Source organism: Pieris brassicae, chromosome 4 (genome assembly GCF_905147105.1).
Source record: "Pieris brassicae chromosome 4, ilPieBrab1.1, whole genome shotgun sequence".
In the NCBI taxonomy this organism is placed as follows: Eukaryota; Metazoa; Arthropoda; class Insecta; order Lepidoptera; family Pieridae; genus Pieris; species Pieris brassicae.
In genome coordinates this window covers 1,414,163-1,441,755 of record NC_059668.1, presented here as the reverse complement: position 1 = coordinate 1,441,755, position 27,593 = coordinate 1,414,163, and the positions used below count along the sequence as shown (strand labels likewise).

Here is a 27,593-nt window from a genome sequence, read left to right as displayed (position 1 = left end):
AGTGTCGTTTATTCTTTAAACGTAGAATAAGGCGAAAGAAAAATTTTGTAATCAATAAATATTATTATTATTGTAGTACCTACACGTTTTTCAATTTAATTAAGAATTGTATATGTTCTTAGACCAACGATTTATATATGTGATTTTCGAAAACTTTGGTAAGAGAGCTTTGGTTAGCTTTCAATATTTATTTAATTAAATTCTGAACATATTCTTAATTATCTTCGTTCGGTTGTTTACGAATTGACGTCGAAAATCTGCCCGAAGTGGGATGGTCGAGTCGGAATAGATTATAACAGAAGTTGTGACACATGCGCACGGGCAATTTCCTTTGTATAAGTTTGAAATTCTACAGTTTATATAAAGTTAGTGAAGTGAATTATACTTAATCAAAACATTATTGGAGTGTTTTATTTCCTCCCATAACAACTAGATCAACTCGCTCTTTTAATATTAAGTATAAAAAATACTGTCAAACTATAATGACGTATGTGTTATAAAAAAAGTTACACTACACAATCTGAAATCCTACAACGGTTCTCTTTCGGTACAAGCTCTCACGTAGGAAATAGTTTTTTTTATACAAGAAGTTGGAACGCACAGCTTTTGTATTGAGAATCATTCTCAAATCAACGACAAAAGCCGTTTTAACTTAGTTACACCACTAAAACATCTGAAGACGATGCACGAATAATTAGGGAATGCAATCCCGACTCGAGATCCCGCGGGATTAGAAATATCAATCCAGCGGGATCCCAAAATTTTCGGGATCTCGTATAGTTTAAAAAAAATTCACGTGACTGAATACGATGAAAACTGCATGTTTGCGATAGTGAGGTTAATTAAAATAAAATATTATTTGAAAGAAAACAAAAGCCTTTATCCTTTAATATTACGAACTAAACAACTAACAGTTTTAATTACATGAACATAATCAAAACAAAAGTAGGTATAGCTCAAGGAGATTAAAATTGGTGATTTTGAAAGTAACTTCCAAAAAAAGAGTATCTTCTAAAGTGTCTCAAGATTACTATCTGCTAACCGGCATCTAATGTCCATTGCAATGTACCCTATGTAATGTGCAATGTCGCGTGAAGCGTCCCGAGCGGATGTGAGTAGAATCGCTGACCATTGCAGCCCAATCCCGTCAATCTCGAACGGGATCTCGTCATATTATGCTTCGGGATTGATCCCGAAAAATTACACGGGATCTCGCGAGATTGAGATCCCGCGAGATCGGGATTGCATTCCCTATGCACAATGTATGTGTATTTAAAAAAAACAAATAAAATTAAATAAATTTCATACGCTTTAATATTTTTTTCTATACCAAAGGATATGCACTTACGGGTAGAATAATTTTAGCTGCAGGCTCCATACACATAATAACCATTATACGACTGAGAATTTCTTCTAACTGGCCCTCTGTGTCTGTATATGGTACTGAAACAAATACTGTAATGAAATAATGAATGGCTTCTTTTTCATTTTAATCAGACTTCATGACCAAACTATTGTGGTTATGGAAAGATCCTAATATTTCGATAAAAATGTCAAAAAGATTGGTCGAACCGCTCGTGTTTAGATTTTTTTTTAAAAGCTCTTGTATGCCGAATTTGATGCATATACAACGGTAACGGTAACAGTAAATGATTTAAGTAATTTAGCACTATATATATATATATATATATATATACTTGTCGGAGAAACACCTTCCCCAGTGACGTCATCAACAGTGGTTGCAGATTTGGTGGGCGTCATGAGGGTAAACCGCGAGCACAAAACACGACGATTGTAGTTTTCACAATATTTTATCTACACTGATGTCACACTGATATTTTAGTTATGGTTATGGTAGTTATTAATAATAAATTATAAGTTTTAAGACCGAGCAGTGAGTTCAATGCACCAATCCAGCGACCAACACTCAGGGATCCAACTCGATCCGTCTCCACTTCAAAAAGGCCCCGTAACAACCAACGGACTGGGCTATATATAGATGGCGCTTCGACCCCACTCGAGCAAAATGCTCTGCTCTCATTGGTCGTTTGTTTAATAACGATTGCAATCTTATATATTAGAAAAACTTAACTAATTTTAACTAAAATATGTTTTAGGTTTTATAATATCGTAAAATCGCGTATTAAGTTAAATTAAGATTAATGCAACGTGTTTAAATGATAAAGAGAATTTAATGTGTTATTGTACAATCAACAAGCAACTCGTTGAATGGCTTCCTCCGACATACTAAATACATATATTAGGGATAGAGATAAGATAGGGATAAGAGAGCTCAAAGGACCGCGATCTCATTTTCTCTTATAGAGGTTTCTCACTAACCCATTTTTCTAGGTTACGATTACAGGAGTCATACAAATAGCGGTCATATAAAACCGCTGGTTTTAATTAAATAAGAGTCCGTCGAAATTTAAGAATAAATCATAAATAGCAAAAGGTAAATGTGTTTATCTGTCGCTTATAGAGGTATAAGCAAGTACAAAACTCACTTATAGAGGTTCACGTGTGACAAAGGTCTTTCACTGATACTGAACACAACGGTACCCTGTAAATAGAGTTTTCTCGCTTACCCAGTTGTCACCTACTCAAGTTATAATGTATATAATTTATTACGGTTCTATGTAAATTGACTGAAATATTACGATTGTCGTTGAAGAGGTCGCAAATTTTGCAAAACTCAAACAGCTACGAGCGTATATATATCCGCGGACTCTTATTCAATTAAAAACAGCCATATTTTTATGGACCTCTATATGTATGACCCCTTCTGTAACCGTAAGCTAGTAACTCGGGTTCGTGAGAAACCTCTAAGAGAAAAATGAGATCGCGATCCCTTGAGCTCTCACTTATCCCCATTTGACTGTACTTACAAAGTCGCATTAACTCAACACTATTCGGTAGTTTTTAATAGACACCTACATCGAACTGATTACAGTGTTATTCGATAAAACAGAGAAACCTGGTTAAGTGGGACCTGGATAAATGAGAAACCTCTAAGAGAAAAATGAGATCGCGATCCCTTGAGCTCTCACTTATCCCCATTTGACTGTACTTACAAAGTCGCATTAACTCAACACTATTCGGTAGTTTTTAATAGACACCTACATCGAACTGATTACAGTGTTATTCGATAAAACAGAGAAACCTGGTTAAGTGGGACCTGGATAAATGAGAAACCTCTAAGAGAAAAATGAGATCGCGATCCCTTGAGCTCTCACTTATCCCCATTTGACTGTACTTACAAAGTCGCATTAACTCAACACTATTAGTTAGTTTTTAATAGACACCTACATCGAACTGATTACAGTGTTATTCGATAAAACAGAGAAACCTGGTTAAGTGGGACCTGGATAAATGAGAAACCTCTAAGAGAAAAATGAGATCGCGATCCCTTGAGCTCTCACTTATCCCCATTTGACTGTACTTACAAAGTCGCATTAACTCAACACTATTCGGTAGTTTTTAATAGACACCTACATCGAACTGATTACAGTGTTATTCGATAAAACAGAGAAACCTGGTTAAGTGGGACCTGGATAAATGAGAAACCTCTAAGAGAAAAATGAGATCGCGATCCCTTGAGCTCTCACTTATCCCCATTTGACTGTACTTACAAAGTCGCATTAACTCAACACTATTCGGTAGTTTTTAATAGACACCTACATCGAACTGATTACAGTGTTATTCGATAAAACAGAGAAACCTGGTTAAGTGGGACCTGGATAAATGAGAAACCTCTAAGAGAAAAATGAGATCGCGATCCCTTGAGCTCTCACTTATCCCCATTTGACTGTACTTACAAAGTCGCATTAACTCAACACTATTAGGTAGTTTTTAATAGACACCTACATCGAACTGATTACAGTGTTATTCGATAAAACAGAGAAACCTGGTTAAGTGGGATCTGGATAAATGAGAAACCTCTAAGAGAAAAATGAGATCGCGATCCCTTGAGCTCTCACTTATCCCCATTTGACTGTACTTACAAAGTCGCATTAACTCAACACTATTAGGTAGTTTTTAATAGACACCTACATCGAACTGATTACAGTGTTATTCGATAATACAGTGAAACCTGGTTAAGTGGGACCTGGATAAATGAGAAACCTCTAAGAGAAAAATGAGATCGCGATCCCTTGAGCTCTCACTTATCCCCATTTGACTGTACTTACAAAGTCGCATTAACTCAACACTATTAGGTAGTTTTTAATAGACACCTACATCGAACTGATTACAGTGTTATTCGATAAAACAGAGAAACCTGGTTAAGTGGGATCTGGATAAATGAGAAACCTCTAAGAGAAAAATGAGATCGCGATCCCTTGAGCTCTCACTTATCCCCATTTGACTGTACTTACAAAGTCGCATTAACTCAACACTATTCGGTAGTTTTTAATAGACACCTACATCGAACTGATTACAGTGTTATTCGATAAAACAGAGAAACCTGGTTAAGTGGGACCTGGATAAATGAGAAACCTCTAAGAGAAAAATGAGATCGCGATCCCTTGAGCTCTCACTTATCCCCATTTGACTGTACTTACAAAGTCGCATTAACTCAACACTATTAGGTAGTTTTTAATAGACACCTACATCGAACTGATTACAGTGTTATTGGATAAAACAGAGAAACCTGGTTAAGTGGGATCTGGATAAATGAGAAACCTCTAAGAGAAAAATGAGATCGCGATCCCTTGAGCTCTCACTTATCCCCATTTGACTGTACTTACAAAGTCGCATTAACTCAACACTATTAGGTAGTTTTTAATAGACACCTACATCGAACTGATTACAGTGTTATTCGATAAAACAGAGAAACCTGGTTAAGTGGGATCTGGATAAATGAGAAACCTCTAAGAGAAAAATGAGATCGCGATCCCTTGAGCTCTCACTTATCCCCATTTGACTGTACTTACAAAGTCGCATTAACTCAACACTATTCGGTAGTTTTTAATAGACACCTACATCGAACTGATTACAGTGTTATTCGATAAAACAGTGAAACCTGGTTAAGTGGGACCTGGATAAATGAGAAACCTCTAAGAGAAAAATGAGATCGCGATCCCTTGAGCTCTCACTTATCCCCATTTGACTGTACTTACAAAGTCGCATTAACTCAACACTATTCGGTAGTTTTTAATAGACACCTACATCGAACTGATTACAGTGTTATTCGATAATACAGTGAAACCTGGTTAAGTGGGACCTGGATAAATGAGAAACCTCTAAGAGAAAAATGAGATCGCGATCCCTTGAGCTCTCACTTATCCCCATTTGACTGTACTTACAAAGTCGCATTAACTCAACACTATTCGGTAGTTTTTAATAGACACCTACATCGAACTGATTACAGTGTTATTCGATAAAACAGAGAAACCTGGTTAAGTGGGACCTGGATAAATGAGAAACCTCTAAGAGAAAAATGAGATCGCGATCCCTTGAGCTCTCACTTATCCCCATTTGACTGTACTTACAAAGTCGCATTAACTCAACACTATTCGGTAGTTTTTAATAGACACCTACATCGAACTGATTACAGTGTTATTCGATAAAACAGAGAAACCTGGTTAAGTGGGACCTGGATAAATGAGAAACCTCTAAGAGAAAAATGAGATCGCGATCCCTTGAGCTCTCACTTATCCCCATTTGACTGTACTTACAAAGTCGCATTAACTCAACACTATTAGGTAGTTTTTAATAGACACCTACATCGAACTGATTACAGTGTTATTCGATAAAACAGAGAAACCTGGTTAAGTGGGATCTGGATAAATGAGAAACCTCTAAGAGAAAAATGAGATCGCGATCCCTTGAGCTCTCACTTATCCCCATTTGACTGTACTTACAAAGTCGCATTAACTCAACACTATTAGGTAGTTTTTAATAGACACCTACATCGAACTGATTACAGTGTTATTCGATAATACAGTGAAACCTGGTTAAGTGGGACCTGGATAAATGAGAAACCTCTAAGAGAAAAATGAGATCGCGATCCCTTGAGCTCTCACTTATCCCCATTTGACTGTACTTACAAAGTCGCATTAACTCAACACTATTAGGTAGTTTTTAATAGACACCTACATCGAACTGATTACAGTGTTATTCGATAAAACAGAGAAACCTGGTTAAGTGGGATCTGGATAAATGAGAAACCTCTAAGAGAAAAATGAGATCGCGATCCCTTGAGCTCTCACTTATCCCCATTTGACTGTACTTACAAAGTCGCATTAACTCAACACTATTCGGTAGTTTTTAATAGACACCTACATCGAACTGATTACAGTGTTATTCGATAAAACAGAGAAACCTGGTTAAGTGGGACCTGGATAAATGAGAAACCTCTAAGAGAAAAATGAGATCGCGATCCCTTGAGCTCTCACTTATCCCCATTTGACTGTACTTACAAAGTCGCATTAACTCAACACTATTAGGTAGTTTTTAATAGACACCTACATCGAACTGATTACAGTGTTATTCGATAAAACAGAGAAACCTGGTTAAGTGGGATCTGGATAAATGAGAAACCTCTAAGAGAAAAATGAGATCGCGATCCCTTGAGCTCTCACTTATCCCCATTTGACTGTACTTACAAAGTCGCATTAACTCAACACTATTAGGTAGTTTTTAATAGACACCTACATCGAACTGATTACAGTGTTATTCGATAAAACAGAGAAACCTGGTTAAGTGGGACCTGGATAAATGAGAAACCTCTAAGAGAAAAATGAGATCGCGATCCCTTGAGCTCTCACTTATCCCCATTTGACTGTACTTACAAAGTCGCATTAACTCAACACTATTCGGTAGTTTTTAATAGACACCTACATCGAACTGATTACAGTGTTATTCGATAATACAGTGAAACCTGGTTAAGTGGGACCTGGATAAATGAGAAACCTCTAAGAGAAAAATGAGATCGCGATCCCTTGAGCTCTCACTTATCCCCATTTGACTGTACTTACAAAGTCGCATTAACTCAACACTATTCGGTAGTTTTTAATAGACACCTACATCGAACTGATTACAGTGTTATTCGATAATACAGTGAAACCTGGTTAAGTGGGACCTGGATAAATGAGAAACCTCTAAGAGAAAAATGAGATCGCGATCCCTTGAGCTCTCACTTATCCCCATTTGACTGTACTTACAAAGTCGCATTAACTCAACACTATTCGGTAGTTTTTAATAGACACCTACATCGAACTGATTACAGTGTTATTCGATAAAACAGAGAAACCTGGTTAAGTGGGACCTGGATAAATGAGAAACCTCTAAGAGAAAAATGAGATCGCGATCCCTTGAGCTCTCACTTATCCCCATTTGACTGTACTTACAAAGTCGCATTAACTCAACACTATTAGGTAGTTTTTAATAGACACCTACATCGAACTGATTACAGTGTTATTCGATAAAACAGAGAAACCTGGTTAAGTGGGACCTGGATAAATGAGAAACCTCTAAGAGAAAAATGAGATCGCGATCCCTTGAGCTCTCACTTATCCCCATTTGACTGTACTTACAAAGTCGCATTAACTCAACACTATTCGGTAGTTTTTAATAGACACCTACATCGAACTGATTACAGTGTTATTCGATAATACAGTGAAACCTGGTTAAGTGGGACCTGGATAAATGAGAAACCTCTAAGAGAAAAATGAGATCGCGATCCCTTGAGCTCTCACTTATCCCCATTTGACTGTACTTACAAAGTCGCATTAACTCAACACTATTCGGTAGTTTTTAATAGACACCTACATCGAACTGATTACAGTGTTATTCGATAAAACAGAGAAACCTGGTTAAGTGGGACCTGGATAAATGAGAAACCTCTAAGAGAAAAATGAGATCGCGATCCCTTGAGCTCTCACTTATCCCCATTTGACTGTACTTACAAAGTCGCATTAACTCAACACTATTAGGTAGTTTTTAATAGACACCTACATCGAACTGATTACAGTGTTATTCGATAAAACAGAGAAACCTGGTTAAGTGGGATCTGGATAAATGAGAAACCTCTAAGAGAAAAATGAGATCGCGATCCCTTGAGCTCTCACTTATCCCCATTTGACTGTACTTACAAAGTCGCATTAACTCAACACTATTAGGTAGTTTTTAATAGACACCTACATCGAACTGATTACAGTGTTATTCGATAAAACAGAGAAACCTGGTTAAGTGGGATCTGGATAAATGAGAAACCTCTAAGAGAAAAATGAGATCGCGATCCCTTGAGCTCTCACTTATCCCCATTTGACTGTACTTACAAAGTCGCATTAACTCAACACTATTCGGTAGTTTTTAATAGACACCTACATCGAACTGATTACAGTGTTATTCGATAATACAGAGAAACCTGGTTAAGTGGGATCTGGATAAATGAGAAACCTCTAAGAGAAAAATGAGATCGCGATCCCTTGAGCTCTCACTTATCCCCATTTGACTGTACTTACAAAGTCGCATTAACTCAACACTATTCGGTAGTTTTTAATAGACACCTACATCGAACTGATTACAGTGTTATTCGATAATACAGTGAAACCTGGTTAAGTGGGACCTGGATAAATGAGAAACCTCTAAGAGAAAAATGAGATCGCGATCCCTTGAGCTCTCACTTATCCCCATTTGACTGTACTTACAAAGTCGCATTAACTCAACACTATTAGGTAGTTTTTAATAATAGACACCTACATCGAACTGATTACAGTGTTATTCGATAATACAGAGAAACCTGGTTAAGTGGGATCTGGATAAATGAGAAACCTCTAAGAGAAAAATGAGATCGCGATCCCTTGAGCTCTCACTTATCCCCATTTGACTGTACTTACAAAGTCGCATTAACTCAACACTGTTCGGTAGTTTTTAATAATAGACACCTACATCGAACTGATTACAGTGTTATTCGATAAAACAGAGAAACCTGGTTAAGTGGGACCTGGATAAATGAGAAACCTCTAAGAGAAAAATGAGATCGCGATCCCTTGAGCTCTCACTTATCCCCATTTGACTGTACTTACAAAGTCGCATTAACTCAACACTATTAGTTAGTTTTTAATAGACACCTACATCGAACTGATTACAGTGTTATTCGATAAAACAGAGAAACCTGGTTAAGTGGGATCTGGATAAATGAGAAACCTCTAAGAGAAAAATGAGATCGCGATCCCTTGAGCTCTCACTTATCCCCATTTGACTGTACTTACAAAGTCGCATTAACTCAACACTATTCGGTAGTTTTTAATAGACACCTACATCGACCTGATTACAGTGTTATTCGATAAAACAGAGAAACCTGGTTAAGTGGGACCTGGATAAATGAGAAACCTCTAAGAGAAAAATGAGATCGCGATCCCTTGAGCTCTCACTTATCCCCATTTGACTGTACTTACAAAGTCGCATTAACTCAACACTATTAGTTAGTTTTTAATAGACACCTACATCGAACTGATTACAGTGTTATTCGATAAAACAGAGAAACCTGGTTAAGTGGGATCTGGATAAATGAGAAACCTCTAAGAGAAAAATGAGATCGCGATCCCTTGAGCTCTCACTTATCCCCATTTGACTGTACTTACAAAGTCGCATTAACTCAACACTATTCGGTAGTTTTTAATAGACACCTACATCGAACTGATTACAGTGTTATTCGATAAAACAGAGAAACCTGGTTAAGTGGGACCTGGATAAATGAGAAACCTCTAAGAGAAAAATGAGATCGCGATCCCTTGAGCTCTCACTTATCCCCATTTGACTGTACTTACAAAGTCGCATTAACTCAACACTATTAGGTAGTTTTTAATAATAGACACCTACATCGAACTGATTACAGTGTTATTCGATAAAACAGAGAAACCTGGTTAAGTGGGATCTGGATAAATGAGAAACCTCTAAGAGAAAAATGAGATCGCGATCCCTTGAGCTCTCACTTATCCCCATTTGACTGTACTTACAAAGTCGCATTAACTCAACACTATTCGGTAGTTTTTAATAGACACCTACATCGAACTGATTACAGTGTTATTCGATAAAACAGAGAAACCTGGTTAAGTGGGACCTGGATAAATGAGAAACCTCTAAGAGAAAAATGAGATCGCGATCCCTTGAGCTCTCACTTATCCCCATTTGACTGTACTTACAAAGTCGCATTAACTCAACACTATTAGTTAGTTTTTAATAGACACCTACATCGAACTGATTACAGTGTTATTCGATAAAACAGAGAAACCTGGTTAAGTGGGACCTGGATAAATGAGAAACCTCTAAGAGAAAAATGAGATCGCGATCCCTTGAGCTCTCACTTATCCCCATTTGACTGTACTTACAAAGTCGCATTAACTCAACACTATTCGGTAGTTTTTAATAGACACCTACATCGAACTGATTACAGTGTTATTCGATAAAACAGAGAAACCTGGTTAAGTGGGACCTGGATAAATGAGAAACCTCTAAGAGAAAAATGAGATCGCGATCCCTTGAGCTCTCACTTATCCCCATTTGACTGTACTTACAAAGTCGCATTAACTCAACACTATTAGGTAGTTTTTAATAATAGACACCTACATCGAACTGATTACAGTGTTATTCGATAAAACAGAGAAACCTGGTTAAGTGGGATCTGGATAAATGAGAAACCTCTAAGAGAAAAATGAGATCGCGATCCCTTGAGCTCTCACTTATCCCCATTTGACTGTACTTACAAAGTCGCATTAACTCAACACTATTAGGTAGTTTTTAATAATAGACACCTACATCGAACTGATTACAGTGTTATTCGATAAAACTGATAAACCTGGTTAAGTGGGACCTGGATAAATGAGAAACCTCTAAGAGAAAAATGAGATCGCGATCCCTTGAGCTCTCACTTATCCCCATTTGACTGTACTTACAAAGTCGCATTAACTCAACACTATTCGGTAGTTTTTAATAGACACCTACATCGAACTGATTACAGTGTTATTCGATAAAACAGAGAAACCTGGTTAAGTGGGATCTGGATAAATGAGAAACCTCTAAGAGAAAAATGAGATCGCGATCCCTTGAGCTCTCACTTATCCCCATTTGACTGTACTTACAAAGTCGCATTAACTCAACACTATTAGGTAGTTTTTAATAATAGACACCTACATCGAACTGATTACAGTGTTATTCGATAATACAGTGAAACCTGGTTAAGTGGGACCTGGATAAATGAGAAACCTCTAAGAGAAAAATGAGATCGCGATCCCTTGAGCTCTCACTTATCCCCATTTGACTGTACTTACAAAGTCGCATTAACTCAACACTATTCGGTAGTTATTAATAGACACCTACATCGAACTGATTACAGTGTTATTCGATAAAACAGAGAAACCTGGTTAAGTGGGATCTGGATAAATGAGAAACCTCTAAGAGAAAAATGAGATCGCGATCCCTTGAGCTCTCACTTATCCCCATTTGACTGTACTTACAAAGTCGCATTAACTCAACACTATTAGGTAGTTTTTAATAATAGACACCTACATCGAACTGATTACAGTGTTATTCGATAAAACAGAGAAACCTGGTTAAGTGGGATCTGGATAAATGAGAAACCTCTAAGAGAAAAATGAGATCGCGATCCCTTGAGCTCTCACTTATCCCCATTTGACTGTACTTACAAAGTCGCATTAACTCAACACTATTAGGTAGTTTTTAATAATAGACACCTACATCGAACTGATTACAGTGTTATTCGATAATACAGTGAAACCTGGTTAAGTGGGATCTGGATAAATGAGAAACCTCTAAGAGAAAAATGAGATCGCGATCCCTTGAGCTCTCACTTATCCCCATTTGACTGTACTTACAAAGTCGCATTAACTCAACACTATTAGGTAGTTTTTAATAATAGACACCTACATCGAACTGATTACAGTGTTATTCGATAAAACAGAGAAACCTGGTTAAGTGGGATCTGGATAAATGAGAAACCTCTAAGAGAAAAATGAGATCGCGATCCCTTGAGCTCTCACTTATCCCCATTTGACTGTACTTACAAAGTCGCATTAACTCAACACTATTAGGTAGTTTTTAATAATAGACACCTACATCGAACTGATTACAGTGTTATTCGATAATACAGTGAAACCTGGTTAAGTGGGACCTGGATAAATGAGAAACCTCTAAGAGAAAAATGAGATCGCGATCCCTTGAGCTCTCACTTATCCCCATTTGACTGTACTTACAAAGTCGCATTAACTCAACACTATTCGGTAGTTATTAATAGACACCTACATCGAACTGATTACAGTGTTATTCGATAAAACAGAGAAACCTGGTTAAGTGGGATCTGGATAAATGAGAAACCTCTAAGAGAAAAATGAGATCGCGATCCCTTGAGCTCTCACTTATCCCCATTTGACTGTACTTACAAAGTCGCATTAACTCAACACTATTAGGTAGTTTTTAATAATAGACACCTACATCGAACTGATTACAGTGTTATTCGATAAAACAGAGAAACCTGGTTAAGTGGGATCTGGATAAATGAGAAACCTCTAAGAGAAAAATGAGATCGCGATCCCTTGAGCTCTCACTTATCCCCATTTGACTGTACTTACAAAGTCGCATTAACTCAACACTATTAGGTAGTTTTTAATAATAGACACCTACATCGAACTGATTACAGTGTTATTCGATAAAACAGAGAAACCTGGTTAAGTGGGACCTGGATAAATGAGAAACCTCTAAGAGAAAAATGAGATCGCGATCCCTTGAGCTCTCACTTATCCCCATTTGACTGTACTTACAAAGTCGCATTAACTCAACACTATTCGGTAGTTTTTAATAGACACCTACATCGAACTGATTACAGTGTTATTCGATAAAACAGAGAAACCTGGTTAAGTGGGACCTGGATAAATGAGAAACCTCTAAGAGAAAAATGAGATCGCGATCCCTTGAGCTCTCACTTATCCCCATTTGACTGTACTTACAAAGTCGCATTAACTCAACACTATTCGGTAGTTTTTAATAGACACCTACATCGAACTGATTACAGTGTTATTCGATAAAACAGAGAAACCTGGTTAAGTGGGATCTGGATAAATGAGAAACCTCTAAGAGAAAAATGAGATCGCGATCCCTTGAGCTCTCACTTATCCCCATTTGACTGTACTTACAAAGTCGCATTAACTCAACACTATTAGGTAGTTTTTAATAATAGACACCTACATCGAACTGATTACAGTGTTATTCGATAAAACAGAGAAACCTGGTTAAGTGGGATCTGGATAAATGAGAAACCTCTAAGAGAAAAATGAGATCGCGATCCCTTGAGCTCTCACTTATCCCCATTTGACTGTACTTACAAAGTCGCATTAACTTAACACTATTAGGTAGTTTTTAATAATAGACACCTACATCGAACTGATTACAGTGTTATTCGATAATACAGTGAAACCTGGTTAAGTGGGATCTGGATAAATGAGAAACCTCTAAGAGAAAAATGAGATCGCGATCCCTTGAGCTCTCACTTATCCCCATTTGACTGTACTTACAAAGTCGCATTAACTCAACACTATTCGGTAGTTTTTAATAGACACCTACATCGAACTGATTACAGTGTTATTCGATAAAACAGAGAAACCTGGTTAAGTGGGATCTGGATAAATGAGAAACCTCTAAGAGAAAAATGAGATCGCGATCCCTTGAGCTCTCACTTATCCCCATTTGACTGTACTTACAAAGTCGCATTAACTCAACACTATTAGGTAGTTTTTAATAATAGACACCTACATCGAACTGATTACAGTGTTATTCGATAAAACAGAGAAACCTGGTTAAGTGGGATCTGGATAAATGAGAAACCTCTAAGAGAAAAATGAGATCGCGATCCCTTGAGCTCTCACTTATCCCCATTTGACTGTACTTACAAAGTCGCATTAACTTAACACTATTAGGTAGTTTTTAATAATAGACACCTACATCGAACTGATTACAGTGTTATTCGATAATACAGTGAAACCTGGTTAAGTGGGATCTGGATAAATGAGAAACCTCTAAGAGAAAAATGAGATCGCGATCCCTTGAGCTCTCACTTATCCCCATTTGACTGTACTTACAAAGTCGCATTAACTCAACACTATTCGGTAGTTTTTAATAGACACCTACATCGAACTGATTACAGTGTTATTCGATAAAACAGAGAAACCTGGTTAAGTGGGATCTGGATAAATGAGAAACCTCTAAGAGAAAAATGAGATCGCGATCCCTTGAGCTCTCACTTATCCCCATTTGACTGTACTTACAAAGTCGCATTAACTCAACACTATTAGGTAGTTTTTAATAATAGACACCTACATCGAACTGATTACAGTGTTATTCGATAAAACAGAGAAACCTGGTTAAGTGGGATCTGGATAAATGAGAAACCTCTAAGAGAAAAATGAGATCGCGATCCCTTGAGCTCTCACTTATCCCCATTTGACTGTACTTACAAAGTCGCATTAACTCAACACTGTTCGGTAGTTTTTAATAATAGACACCTACATCGAACTGATTACAGTGTTATTCGATAATACAGCGAAACCTGGTTAAGTGGGACCTGGATAAATGAGAAACCTCTAAGAGAAAAATGAGATCGCGATCCCTTGAGCTCTCATTTATCCCGGTTTGACTGTACTTACAAAGTCGCATTAACTCAACACTGTTCGGTAGTTTTTAATAATAGACACCTACATCGAACTGATTACAGTGTTATTCGATAATACAGCGAAACCTGGTTAAGTGGGACCTGGATAAATGAGAAACCTCTAAGAGAAAAATGAGATCGCGATCCCTTGAGCTCTCATTTATCCCGGTTTGACTGTACTTACAAAGTCGCATTAACTCAACACTGTTCGGTAGTTTTTAATAATAGACACCTACATCGAACTGATTACAGTGTTATTCGATAATACAGCGAAACCTGGTTAAGTGGGACCTGGATAAATGAGAAACCTCTAAGAGAAAAATGAGATCGCGATCCCTTGAGCTCTCACTTATCCCCATTTGACTGTACTTACAAAGTCGCATTAACTCAACACTGTTCGGTAGTTTTTAATAATAGACACCTACATCGAACTGATTACAGTGTTATTCGATAAAACAGAGAAACCTGGTTAAGTGGGACCTGGATAAATGAGAAACCTCTAAGAGAAAAATGAGATCGCGATCCCTTGAGCTCTCACTTATCCCCATTTGACTGTACTTACAAAGTCGCATTAACTCAACACTGTTCGGTAGTTTTTAATAATAGACACCTACATCGAACTGATTACAGTGTTATTCGATAAAACAGAGAAACCTGGTTAAGTGGGACCTGGATAAATGAGAAACCTCTAAGAGAAAAATGAGATCGCGATCCCTTGAGCTCTCACTTATCCCCATTTGACTGTACTTACAAAGTCGCATTAACTCAACACTGTTCGGTAGTTTTTAATAGACACATACATCGAACTGATTACAGTGTTATTCGATAATACAGCGAAACCTGGTTAAGTGGGACCTGGATAAATGAGAAACCTCTATTATTGAGAGTTGCAACGAAGTCCCGGTACGTTTTCATGAAATTACCTCTGTTAATGGGACTTTTTGAACCTGGTTAAATAAGATTTGAATTCTAAGACTTTTTCGATGTTTACCTCTATAATTGAGACTCTGTAGCTCAATTACCTGTATAAGTGAGACAAATTAATCAGGTTTCAACACGTTTTGACGTGTTTGCTCATACATTTCTCGCCGTCTTTCGCGCATGCTTTGATTGTCAGTACTACATATATCATGTTTTGCTAGCAACTAGCAATCAAATACAAACAAACATAACCAATTACTTTAAGCCATAAACTTTACCGTATTTTTTTTTGACACAATACATTATGTATATACATTCATACCTACATTAAATTCATAACATCAAAAATACGTATTTTTATTAACATTTCCGCCTCTAAAAATGGAATAAGGGCACATTTCGACCTCTGTAAGCGGGATGACAGCGACCTCTGTAAATGAGACAACTATAAATTTAAACGTTTTTAATTGGAAAACTGGATTATTGGAAAACCCTCAATAATTGGTACACATGTCTTGGTCCCTTGGGATCCCTCTTAACCAGGTTTCACTGTAATATGCAATTCCTTACCAAGTTCAGTGATAACTTGCAGTAATCTTGTCACGTGAGTCCTAAGATGCGACTGTAAGGGCGGCGACACAACGGCTCTTATGTACTGCGAAACGGCGCGGCAACGCTTCACGTGTGTCGTGGCATTATTGATGATGGTGCTATGCGTGTTTGGGTGAACGCTTAGCTGACTGGCCGATAGGACAATGCTTTGGAATAAAAATAATTATTAAGAAAATTAAAACCATAGACGAAACGATGTCGCGTTTCTCTTGAATATGATTGGTCAATGGCTTCGTTGTTTTTGGTTTGCGCATATAATAGGTAGGGGAGCCCGAGCAGACTAATATACAGGGGGATACCTTGTACCCGGTTAAGTACCTTCACCAAATATGAGCCCCATATATATGTTGAGTTTGCATTACATACAAATCGACAGATTTTTAGATGAGGGCTTTTTTAAGGTTCACTTAACATTTTCAACATTTATAGGACCACACCCATCATGCAAGCAACCAGATAACGCGCTCTAGTATGTCCAGGGCACAGTTTTTTTTTAATTTTTGATCTATAGCCGCTTCCAACCACCCCCCCCCATCCCATGAAAATATAAAAAAAAACCTTATTACTAGCTAAGCTTCGCAACCCAATAGGTTCTATGACGCTCGAGTAAATCCTCATTTAGCATCGTGAGCTCTCCTACTACAACACTTTTTAACGGATATAAACGCAATGATTACACTATTTGCATTAATTTCAGGACACATTTCACTTTTGGGAACTAGCGAACTGTGGAATCGCCTTCCAGTAGGGCTTTTCCCTGGGAGATACGACCTCCAATTGTTTAAAGAAATACTGGACTGGACTGCGATCACTTCCCTTTTGGGTAGTCTTGTAGGCTCGTTTGCCCCCCCCCCCCCATATACTATAAAAAAATACCCACACGCAATACATATACAGAACCTCACAGGGAAATATTACATTAAAACCGGACACAAAAACATTTAAAAAATGATAAATTTGCGTTTATATCCATTAATTGTAAAAATCTAGATTTAGTATTTTTTTTTATAAAACGGGCAAACGGGCAGAAGGCGCACCTGATGTTAAGTGATACCGCCGCCCATGGACAATCTCAATGCCACAAGGCTCGCGAGTGCGTTGCCGGCCTTTCAAGAATTGGTACGCCCTTTTCTTGAAGGACCCTAAGTCGGATTGGTTCGGAAATACTTCAGTGGGCAGCTGGTTCCACATAGTGGTGGTGCCCGGCAAAAACTGCCTTAAGGAACGCTCAGTTATAGACCGACGGACGTCGAGGTGATACGGATGGTATTTTGTATTCTGCCTTGACGTCCGATAATGAAAATCAGCTGCAGGTATTAGCCCGAACAACGCTCTCCATGATACGTGACAGACCTTTGGCATACAAACAATGACTAGCACTAGTATGACATGGCATAGCAAGATATAAAAAAAATATAAATGGAATATGAAATGTAAAAAATAATAACTACCGAAACTGTGGCAGGTCGCAGTACGGCATTCCAGGGTTATAGTGCTGGTAGTAGAACTTCTCCAGCAGCTGGTCCAGAGCTTCGGTAGGAAATCTCCACCAGGAAACTCCGCAACATTCCGATATGAGCTTTGAAATAAGTTAAAGCTATCATATTGGGAAATAGGCTAATGACCTACTGAAGATAACTTCAAGACAAGATAGAGGACAAGCTACTAAAGAACATATATATATATAAAAAAACACTATCCTACAAAATTAATATAAATTTGCAATTGGTCCAATCATTTTTCGAGTTTATTACAAATATACATAGGAGCTGTTCAAGTTATACGTAACCAGATTTACAGCAATTTATTACCCCCCCCCCCCCTCCCTCTTGTCAGCAAAAGTAAGTAAAGCTCTCAAAAATAATAGTACATAATTTCTGTAGGAATCCTCGAAAATACATTCCGTGTTCAAGCATAGACAATATGTTGGTATTATGTGTAAAAAAGTAAATAATTACTGTTGACGTAATCATCACATTAGGAAATCAAAGACCCCCCCCTCCGTATAGTGCTGATGTCACAATTGAACGGCCCCATACAGAATAAAATAAAAAATAACAATTTCGGAGAAGTCCCAAAAGGTCTAATTTTTTTTTTCAATGGCAACATTTTTTTATGGTGGAGAGGGAATCTCCACCATAAGCGATGCGTCACCGTTCTCGCTTATCGTAATAAATTCTTTGATTCTTCAGCTATCCAGTAGTATAATTGGATTGAGAGGGTACATTAAAAAAAACTACGCCATCTACCCCCGATTTTGTTTGCATTAGGTTTTTTGGATTGCCCCCCCCCCCTTATGAACACAAAATTTTTATTTGTTGGTATTGGTAACTAAAATTAATCTTCAAGTTGTACTTATATAAATGGATGTTATATAAATAGAATAAACTATTATTTTATTGGATAATGAAGAAAAACAATTGTCCTAAGGATTGACCATGTATATGTAGGTGTTACGAAGTTCACCAGGTCATCTATTTGACACAAAGGTGATAAACTATACCTGTTCTGAAAACTGCATGTTCTTTGACACGAACAAATCGAAGAGCGCACCCAACGTTGGAGCGACGTGTACATCGGGGACTGAACGCAGCCACGTCTCCGCCCGCGTATGACTCAACGTAATACTGGACCAGGTCGTGATCTCTCTTTCGCCTGATTCGCTGATCTGAAATATTTATTTCATAATTATTGAACAATGAGATTATTTATAGCGTGGTCGTAGCGTGTTGGTTACCATGGTTACCTTGTTATATGAAATAACACTGGGGTAATGGTAACAAACGTACACATTGTATAATTTTTTTTAAACATGATATGGATCGTAGCTAAAAATTAAAGATGCTGGTCCCCACATTACATCCGTGTTGTGAGTGAAAAGATAGACTGCGGTTCATACATACGTGGTACAATGCAAAACATGTAATGTCTTCAGTGTTAAACAATTACTGATTATTAAGGTGACAACGTCTAATAAATCGAAAAACTCTGCCTGAACACTGAATAAATCATGACTCACTGTCCCGTTACGCTCATTGTCCCGTTACGCTCATTGTCCCGTTACGCGCATTGTACGCTTGCGCCGCATCTCTCTTCGACTTAATGGGCCTATATGCGTCCGAGGATTCACTCCTCCTTTGTATCCATACGTATGCAATCGTTGTCACGTTAAACTATCGTCCGTAAACCGACTTAACAGGCAACCATTTTTATATAAAAAAAGCTTTAAAACTAAACAAGTTTTATACGTATGTAAGAGGAAACTTTAAACAATAACATATTATGTATGGCCTTTATAAATAGTAAATGAAGTATCATTTTTATCGATTTGCAAGGGCTGATTCGATGTGTCACTCGATCCCCACTACAGAACCAATATAAAGCAGCGCGCGCGCACAACTCAAGCAGTCGTTCATCGACCATTGCCCGGTGCACACGTTACGTAATTACCGAATAGCCTTTGAAATCTTTACCTATTGAATTTGTTTATTAAAATCGTATTGAATTAAGATACTGAAATTAGAATTGGAATAAATCAAGTGATTGGGAGAAAACTTTGTGTTTGTTATCTTAACAATGTCGGGGCCTGACGCTACATATATATATTTTTTTTATAAACAGTTTGTTGCATTAACAAATCAGATAACATAAATTATTAAGGATGCTTAGAGCTTTTTATGTAATCCTAGTAAAGGCAAAAGAAAAAAATAAATTGAAATCTCATAACTAAATAATAAAATTGAAATTAATAGAATAATGTATGCTTTAATTAAGAAGCTAAAAATTGTACCTCTTCCCTGTATTTATAATTTAGAAATGTTATTCGGGCACAGAAACATACATATTTTATAGTAATAAGTAGATATGGGGTGAAATTGGCTGTGCCAAAAATCAATCTGGAAACTGTTTAGAAAAAACACCTTTTGTATGGCTATTAAAGTTTACAATAATTAACCAAAATAATTAAAAGATCTTCCGACTAGAGGCTATAAAAATTGACTTGGTGTATTAATCAATTAATGATTATTTGCGTGAGACACTGTATTTGATTATAAATTTAATAACATTTGATATGATATGTACGATACAAATAATATAAGAATTGACCAAATCATATGACTCATAATGTAAAATGTAAAACTCCTGTAAAGACAAATATGGGCGCCATTGTGTGTGGCTGAATATGCGTAATTACTATTGTACCACCTTACACATTTTTGTACCATATTCTTGCAATAAATTATTATTCTTAATTACTGTTACTAAATAATTATACTATATTGTATTTAAATAATTTAACAAGAAACTGTTTTGAATCCAATTGGTTTTTTCTCACCTGAATGACTCTTGGGAGACAAGAAGACCTAAACCACTGATGACGCCAGTCAAGTTGTACGACCGCAGACAACAATGCGGACAGTTGGACGCGGCACTCTTGTGTGCTGTCCCTTCTGTTGGCACAGTATGTCTCCACACACCAACTCCATATTTCGTATAGAAGAGATTCTGTGCTATCTGAAAATTCCAAAGTGTTTGGCAACTGAAGTGTTTCGAAGTTGAGGGCGAAATTGCATGGCATAAGTTTTATGGCTGTTTGACTAACCGCTTAAAAATTTGAACTAAATTTGCAAATTATGTAAGTGCCTATCTATAATCTGTTAAAAGCAGTTTCTTATAGCCAAACAATTCTTAGTATATGAATAAATTTTCCTTGACTATGACCAAAAACGGATTGTCGGTCTTAGAATGAATGCCGAGAAAACTTAAAAATTAGAAGTAAATTTGCAAATAATGTAAATGCCTATGTATAATCTGTTAAAAGCAAATTCTTATAGCCAAACAATTCTTACTATATGAATAAATTTTCCTTGACTATGACCAAAAACGGATTGTCGGTCTTAGAATGAATGCCGAGAAAACTTAAAAATTTAAAGTAAATTTGCAAATAATGTAAATGCCTATGTATAATCTGTTAAAAGCAGTTTCTTATAGCCAAACAATTCTTAGTATATGAATAAATTTTCCTTGACTATGACCAAAAACGGATTGTCGGTCTTAGAATGAATGCCGAGAAAACTTAAAAATTAGAAGTAAATTTGCAAATAATGTAAATGCCTATGTATAATCTGTTAAAAGCAGTTTCTTATAGCCAAACAATTCTTAGTATATGAATAAATTTTCCTTGACTATGACCAAAAACGGATTGTCGGTCTTAGAATGAATGCCGAGAAAACTTAAAAATTAGAAGTAAATTTGCAAATAATGTAAATGCCTATGTATAATCTGTTAAAAGCAGTTTCTTATAGCCAAACAATTCTTAGTATATGAATAAATTTTCCTTGGCTATGACCAAAAACGTATTGTTGGTCTTTGAATGAATGCCCAGAAAACTTAAAAATTTAAAGTACATTTGCAAATAATGTAAGTGCCTATCTATAATCTGTTAAAAGCAGTTTCTTCTAGCCAAACAATTGTTAGTATGTGAAATAAATAAAATTTAATTGACTATGACATAAAACTGATTGACGGTATTATATTGCCGAGAACACCAAATACCAAATCCAGAAATGAAATAATACTATTTGTGAGGGTATCCGGAAGCGTGTAACTATAATAAAAAAGGAATACAATATTCGATCAGACCAAGACTAGCATTTATCATCAACGGTGGTGTGTCCCACTCCAAGCACTAGTTCCTTTAATAATAATAAAGAAATTGCGTACGGTATGCGTTCTATAGTTAGTGCGCGTTAAAATTACACTCATCCTTTCGAAATTACCATTTCCGGTTCGTGTCTGAATCAAAATCGACAATTGTCATCCTTCATTGACTGACACCGATTTGGCGCAAACACTATTAAAAAACCAGTAATATAGAATATGCATCTGAATACTCGTACAACGGTCAGGCAATATCTATGACCGATGCAACAATAATAGCAGAAAGCTTGGAAGAGCTTTTGGGCGCGAGGAGTCATGAAAAATAGAAAACGAGCATGATAATTAACAGAAAGCTTTTCAATACTTGTATACTACCATGGATCAAGGATTGCTGGAACGATGTATGATAGGGGTAGAGAAAAATAGAAGAAGACAGACAAGAACAACGACACAGGTAGCAGATGCTACAATAAAAATATATAAACTAAAGTGAAAATGGGGGGCACATGGCTGGTAGAACATAAAATTGGAACAAGATAGTACTAAACTGTTACGATAAACGAAAAAGAAGAAGACAGCCTAAGATACCGTACAGTGGATAGACCAAATTAAAGAGACAGCGGATGGTAGGTGGCACAGAGTGGCAGAGTACAGAAAGAAATAGCGCGATTTGGAGGAGGCCTTTGCCAAAAAAGGGCACACACATACCTAAAATGAATGAGATAGAAAAATAAATGTGTTTGAATATCTATCTGAATTAAAAAGTTATTATTATTACGATGATATAAAACTTAAAGCGGACCTAAATAGACCTATATAACGAGGTGAAAACGTTATGAGTTTTAACGCAAGACTAGATTATCTCTTAAAACTTCTAAAAGTGCATTTCATTTCACGCATTCCAAAGCTCTCAAATAAAAAATCACCTAAAAGTAACATAATTAATAACCAAGAAAAATTAAAAATAACTTACCGGGACTAGCTTCCATAACAGTCAGTATGCAAGTGAGAAAATTTTGAAGCATTTGCGTGTACTTTTCATCCTCGCACGTGGAAGGAAGCAGTGGCTCGAGGGATTGCGGGGAAATCCACGCTGACCACGATTCTACCATTGATGACCAGGAGTATAGCGTCACTGAAATTACATATCCCCAAAACATTTACACAATCAATCTTATTACGTCAGATCTGAGTTTAAAATCTTAAAATCTTCCGAATTTATCATGGAAAGTAGACAGAGTTGTTTGGACAACCTGCAGCTGAGTTTCCACATCGGCCCTCGAGGCAGAATATGAAATTCCACAATGACCACTCAAACTCAAAATAACTTTATTCATAAAGGTAAACAATTACACTAATGAACGTCAGAAAAGAAGTTAAATTAATTGTAAATTTACATTTACTACCAGTTCGCAAGTCATGGGAGTAGAGCGGGCAAGAAACTGTCCGCTACTCTTTTTCATCGCTAAGTTTTGAGTGACTACGTGGATCACTGCAGTATGTCTGAATTAATTCGACTTAGAGAAAGAAAAGAACGTTCCAATTCTTAAAACTTGCGAGCCTGCTGGCAAGGCGGGTGTCATGACATGGACACTAAACATCAGGTGAGCTTACTGCTTATTTGCTCCTATAATTATTTAACCTTGGCCACCACAGTAATCTACTCAAAATTCGACTTCTTAAATTCTACCTCAATCGTCAATAGCTCAGCTGATAATACAAGCCGGGTTCGAATTCCCGCTAAGAATAAATGCATTCACTAGGCAGATAATGAAACTATACAATGGCTCAGGGGTGATTTACCTTGTACTTAAAAGTATCTACACACGGCCCTTAAACCAGAGACAATATCGGGGAAGTGATGGGGAGGGGAGGGGAGCACCCTAAATCGCCTCGGCAGTGCATCATCTCGCGATCTGCTCGACGCCACTGATTTTAGGGCCATAGCCACGCTTTAAGACAATGAACAAGTCAATACTGTACACAACCTAACCTAAAAACTTCTTTCGAGCAAAGCTTTCAATATGAATTAGTATTGCATTGTAAATATCTTCAAGACGAGAGCATAATTTCTATGAAGCATCCCGTTTGTCCCATGTCCAATAAAGATTAAGCCAAATCGTCACATTTTACCTCTTTCAGGAGCATAACTCAAGTTCTGAGCAGCCTCGACGAATGCCCGTTGTAGCGAGGTCAACACGGCCGCTACGTGCGTTGCGTATTGGGGATACATTTGCCTGTTCGAGGAACTTTTACGCGCCTCCCACCAAATGCTCCCTACGTCGCGTAGCAAATGGCCGATCTATAATTAACATGTGATTTTTTTGCATTAAGGGCTTATAAATAAACGTAATAATAATAATAACCAGGGTCGCTACAGCATTTTTAGGTTTGGACCTCAGATTTCCGTTTTTGTTTCATGATTATTTGTCAATCTAGTTGGTGATCAGCCTGTGCCTGACACACACCGAGTTTTTGGGTTAAAGACAAGCCGGTTTCCTCACGACATTCCTTCACCGTTCGAGCGAATGTTAAATGCGCACATAGACAAAAAGTCCATTGGTTGGTCCAGCCGGGGATCGAACCTATGACCTCAGGGATGAGAGTCGCACGCTGAAACCACTAGGCCAACACTGCTCAAATGATATTAACTTAGTGTTAATAACCTATTTCGGTAATTGGTATCAAATTAAAAACTATTTCATAAGTCACGTGATTTAATACCTGATCGAAGGTCAGCAGATGCGCATGCGACTCCACGGCTCTTGTCAAATGTGCGCAAAATCCCGGCGGCAACTTTCCTGAAGCTGCGCGTCGGAAAGCATCGCACACGTGAACATTAAGTTCCGCAGATGATACAATAGCGTGTGAGTGAACGCCTAAAAGCTATAACAATTATTATTTATATAGTGTCAAGTCTTGAGTATCGTTGAAGTTACACATTATGTAAGGAATCAAACTTTGACAGCATTGAAAAATCTATCAGAATATAGAAGAATGAATGGATCCATTTTGACAGGATTATTTTTGAAGAAAAACACTTTTTGAACGGATTAAAGCTATGTATTATTATTAAAACTTATAATTATTTGCATAATTATAAATTTTAAACTTTTTTTCCGACGCATCGCGTGCTTTTCAGCGTGCGTGGTCACGGTGACTGAAGACAAAAGGTGTTAAATGTCAAAAGCATCACAGCTGCAGAGAAAGTGGTTTTATCTGTATTTAAAATTTAATATTTAGAATTATGTAAATAATTATAAGTTTTAATAATAATACATAGCTTGAATCCGTTCAAAAAGTGTTTTTCTTAATGTGTAAAAGCTATTTTAACAAAAGACAATACAAGGATTATTTTTGTCTTTTTCTTATATAGATCTGGACAGGCGTTTGGCCATAACCACGAAAACATGAGATGTGACCTATTGGAGGACACGTCTGTTCAAGAGATGCCTATTATGCTTGAAGTATTTTGGTGATACCAAATGCTTTATTTTACCAAATGAAAAAAGCTGATGATATATACAAGTACAGAGGAAGCCAAAACAGAGTGAAAGAAAACACTTTTTTACCAGATTCAAGCTATGTATTGTTATAAACTTATAAGTATTTTAAACTAATTTAAGTTTTTAATTATTATAAGTTTATAACAATACATAGCTTTAAATTATTATAAGTTTATAACAAAACATAGCTTTCAATTATTATAAGTTTATAACAATACATAGCTTTAAATTATTATAAGTTTATAACAAAACATAGCTTTAAATTATTATAAGTTTATATCAATACATAGCTTTAAATTATTATAAGTTTATAACAATACATAGCTTTCAATTATTATAAGTTTATAACAATACATAGCTTTAAATTATTATAAGTTTATAACAATACATAGCTTTAAATTATTATAAGTTTATAACAATACATAGCTTTAAATTATTATAAGTTTATAACAATACATAGCTTTCAATTATTATAAGTTTATAACAATACATAACTTTAAATTATTATAAGTTTATAACAATACATAGCTTTAAATTATTATAAGTTTATAACAATACATAGCTTTAAATTATTATAAGTTTATAACAATACATAACTTTAAATTATTATAAGTTTATAACAATACATAGCTTTAAATTATTATAAGTTTATAACAATACATAACTTTAAATTATTATAAGTTTATAACAATACATAGCTTTAAATTATTATAAGTTTATAACAATACATTGCTTTCAATTATTATAAGTTTATAACAATACATAGCTTTAAATTATTATAAGTTTATAACAATACATAGCTTTAAATTATTATAAGTTTATAACAATACATAGCTTTAAATTATTATAAGTTTATAACAATACATAACTTTAAATTATTATAAGTTTATAACAATACATAACTTTAAATTATTATAAGTTTATAACAATACATAGCTTCAATCCGGTAAAAAATGTGATTTCTTTCAATGTGTAAAAGCTATGAAAGCTATGAACAGAGTGGTCATTCACTCTGTTTTGGCAAGATCAAGATCGAAAAGGCGATAGGAAACAGAACTGTTTGTGGTGTTGATTTTAGAATAAAAATACTAAATTATATAATAGTTCAATACAACAAATAAAAATGTATTTTTTATATAACAACAAACGGGCAGGAGATCTGATGTTCAGTGATAAGCAAGAGGCCGCGCGTGCGTGCGTTGCCAATCTTTTAAGAATTGGTACGTTCTTTGCTTGAAGAACTCTAAGTCAAATTGGGTCGGAAATAGTTCAGTGGGCAGTTGGCTCAGAACCTGGCATACTAGTGCCAGAACAAAATGCCTTAACAAATGCTCAGTTTTGGAACGAGAGACTCCTGCGCGTCCAATTACTTCATGACATTTTTTTCTTCCTTCTCTCTTCCATACATCGAACAACGTCTAATACCTAAATAAATACCTCGATAAGCACATGGTGCTCCGTGTCAGGTTTAGGGCCCCATTTCTGCGCAGTGTCAGTGATTATTAGAAGCACGTCTCTACGCTGTGCTGTATCTACTGCGATGGCCCATCGGGTAATGTCAAACTACAGGATATCAAGAAATAATGTATGAACAGTCTGAGAACACTTAAACCAATATCAAATATTGGTACTCTCTAGCAAGGAACTGATCACACCCAGAAACTCAAATTCGTAATATATGACAATTATTGACTAGAGAAACATAATAAATAACTGGCGCTACAGCCTTTTTTGATCTGGGCCTTTTAGATGTGTGTATCTGTTTCATGATAATTTGTCAAGCTAATAGGCAAGTAGGTGATCAGCCTCCTGTGCCTAAAGATTTAATTTAGCGCCTGGTACATAGTACGAGTGACCCCAGATCTGGTTCTTTCCTTAATGAATAAGTATCGCAACACAGCGAGCAAATGCTGCCAGCTTTAAAGGTACAACGCCACAGGGACCAAGCTTTTTAAATTTGTTTTAATTTTATACATATCAATTTTCAATTATTATTATTATTAGGTGGAGAATATTGTAAACACTATTTAAAGCAAAAAAAAACATAGCTGAAAAATCAAGCACCTACTTGCATACTATGCCTGAAGCCGTCAACTATTTTGCATCTAAAGCATTCCGATTTCCTCACGAAAATTTCTACCACCGGAAGTAAATTGGTAGGAATCGAATCTATGACCTCAGGGAAGTGTAAGTCGATAAAGGCACAAGGCCAACACCTATATAACTGT

At 36.4% G+C, this 27,593-nt stretch overlaps 1 protein-coding gene across 1 annotated transcript in view; it reads right to left on the bottom strand.

Moving 5' to 3' along the window:
• The window catches only part of LOC123708723, a 66,942-nt gene that overhangs the window by 3,395 nt on the left and 35,954 nt on the right, over positions 1 to 27,593 (bottom strand). The window contains exons 27-35 of the mRNA XM_045659570.1: positions 26,803 to 26,928; positions 24,584 to 24,745; positions 23,993 to 24,161; positions 22,833 to 22,994; positions 20,535 to 20,713; positions 18,702 to 18,866; positions 17,650 to 17,777; positions 16,157 to 16,344; positions 1,349 to 1,443 (exon numbers count right to left, since the gene is read on the bottom strand). Of these exons, the coding sequence (XP_045515526.1) occupies positions 1,349 to 1,443; positions 16,157 to 16,344; positions 17,650 to 17,777; positions 18,702 to 18,866; positions 20,535 to 20,713; positions 22,833 to 22,994; positions 23,993 to 24,161; positions 24,584 to 24,745; positions 26,803 to 26,928 (1,374 nt within the window). The remainder of the gene's footprint in view (positions 1 to 1,348; positions 1,444 to 16,156; positions 16,345 to 17,649; positions 17,778 to 18,701; positions 18,867 to 20,534; positions 20,714 to 22,832; positions 22,995 to 23,992; positions 24,162 to 24,583; positions 24,746 to 26,802; positions 26,929 to 27,593) is intronic.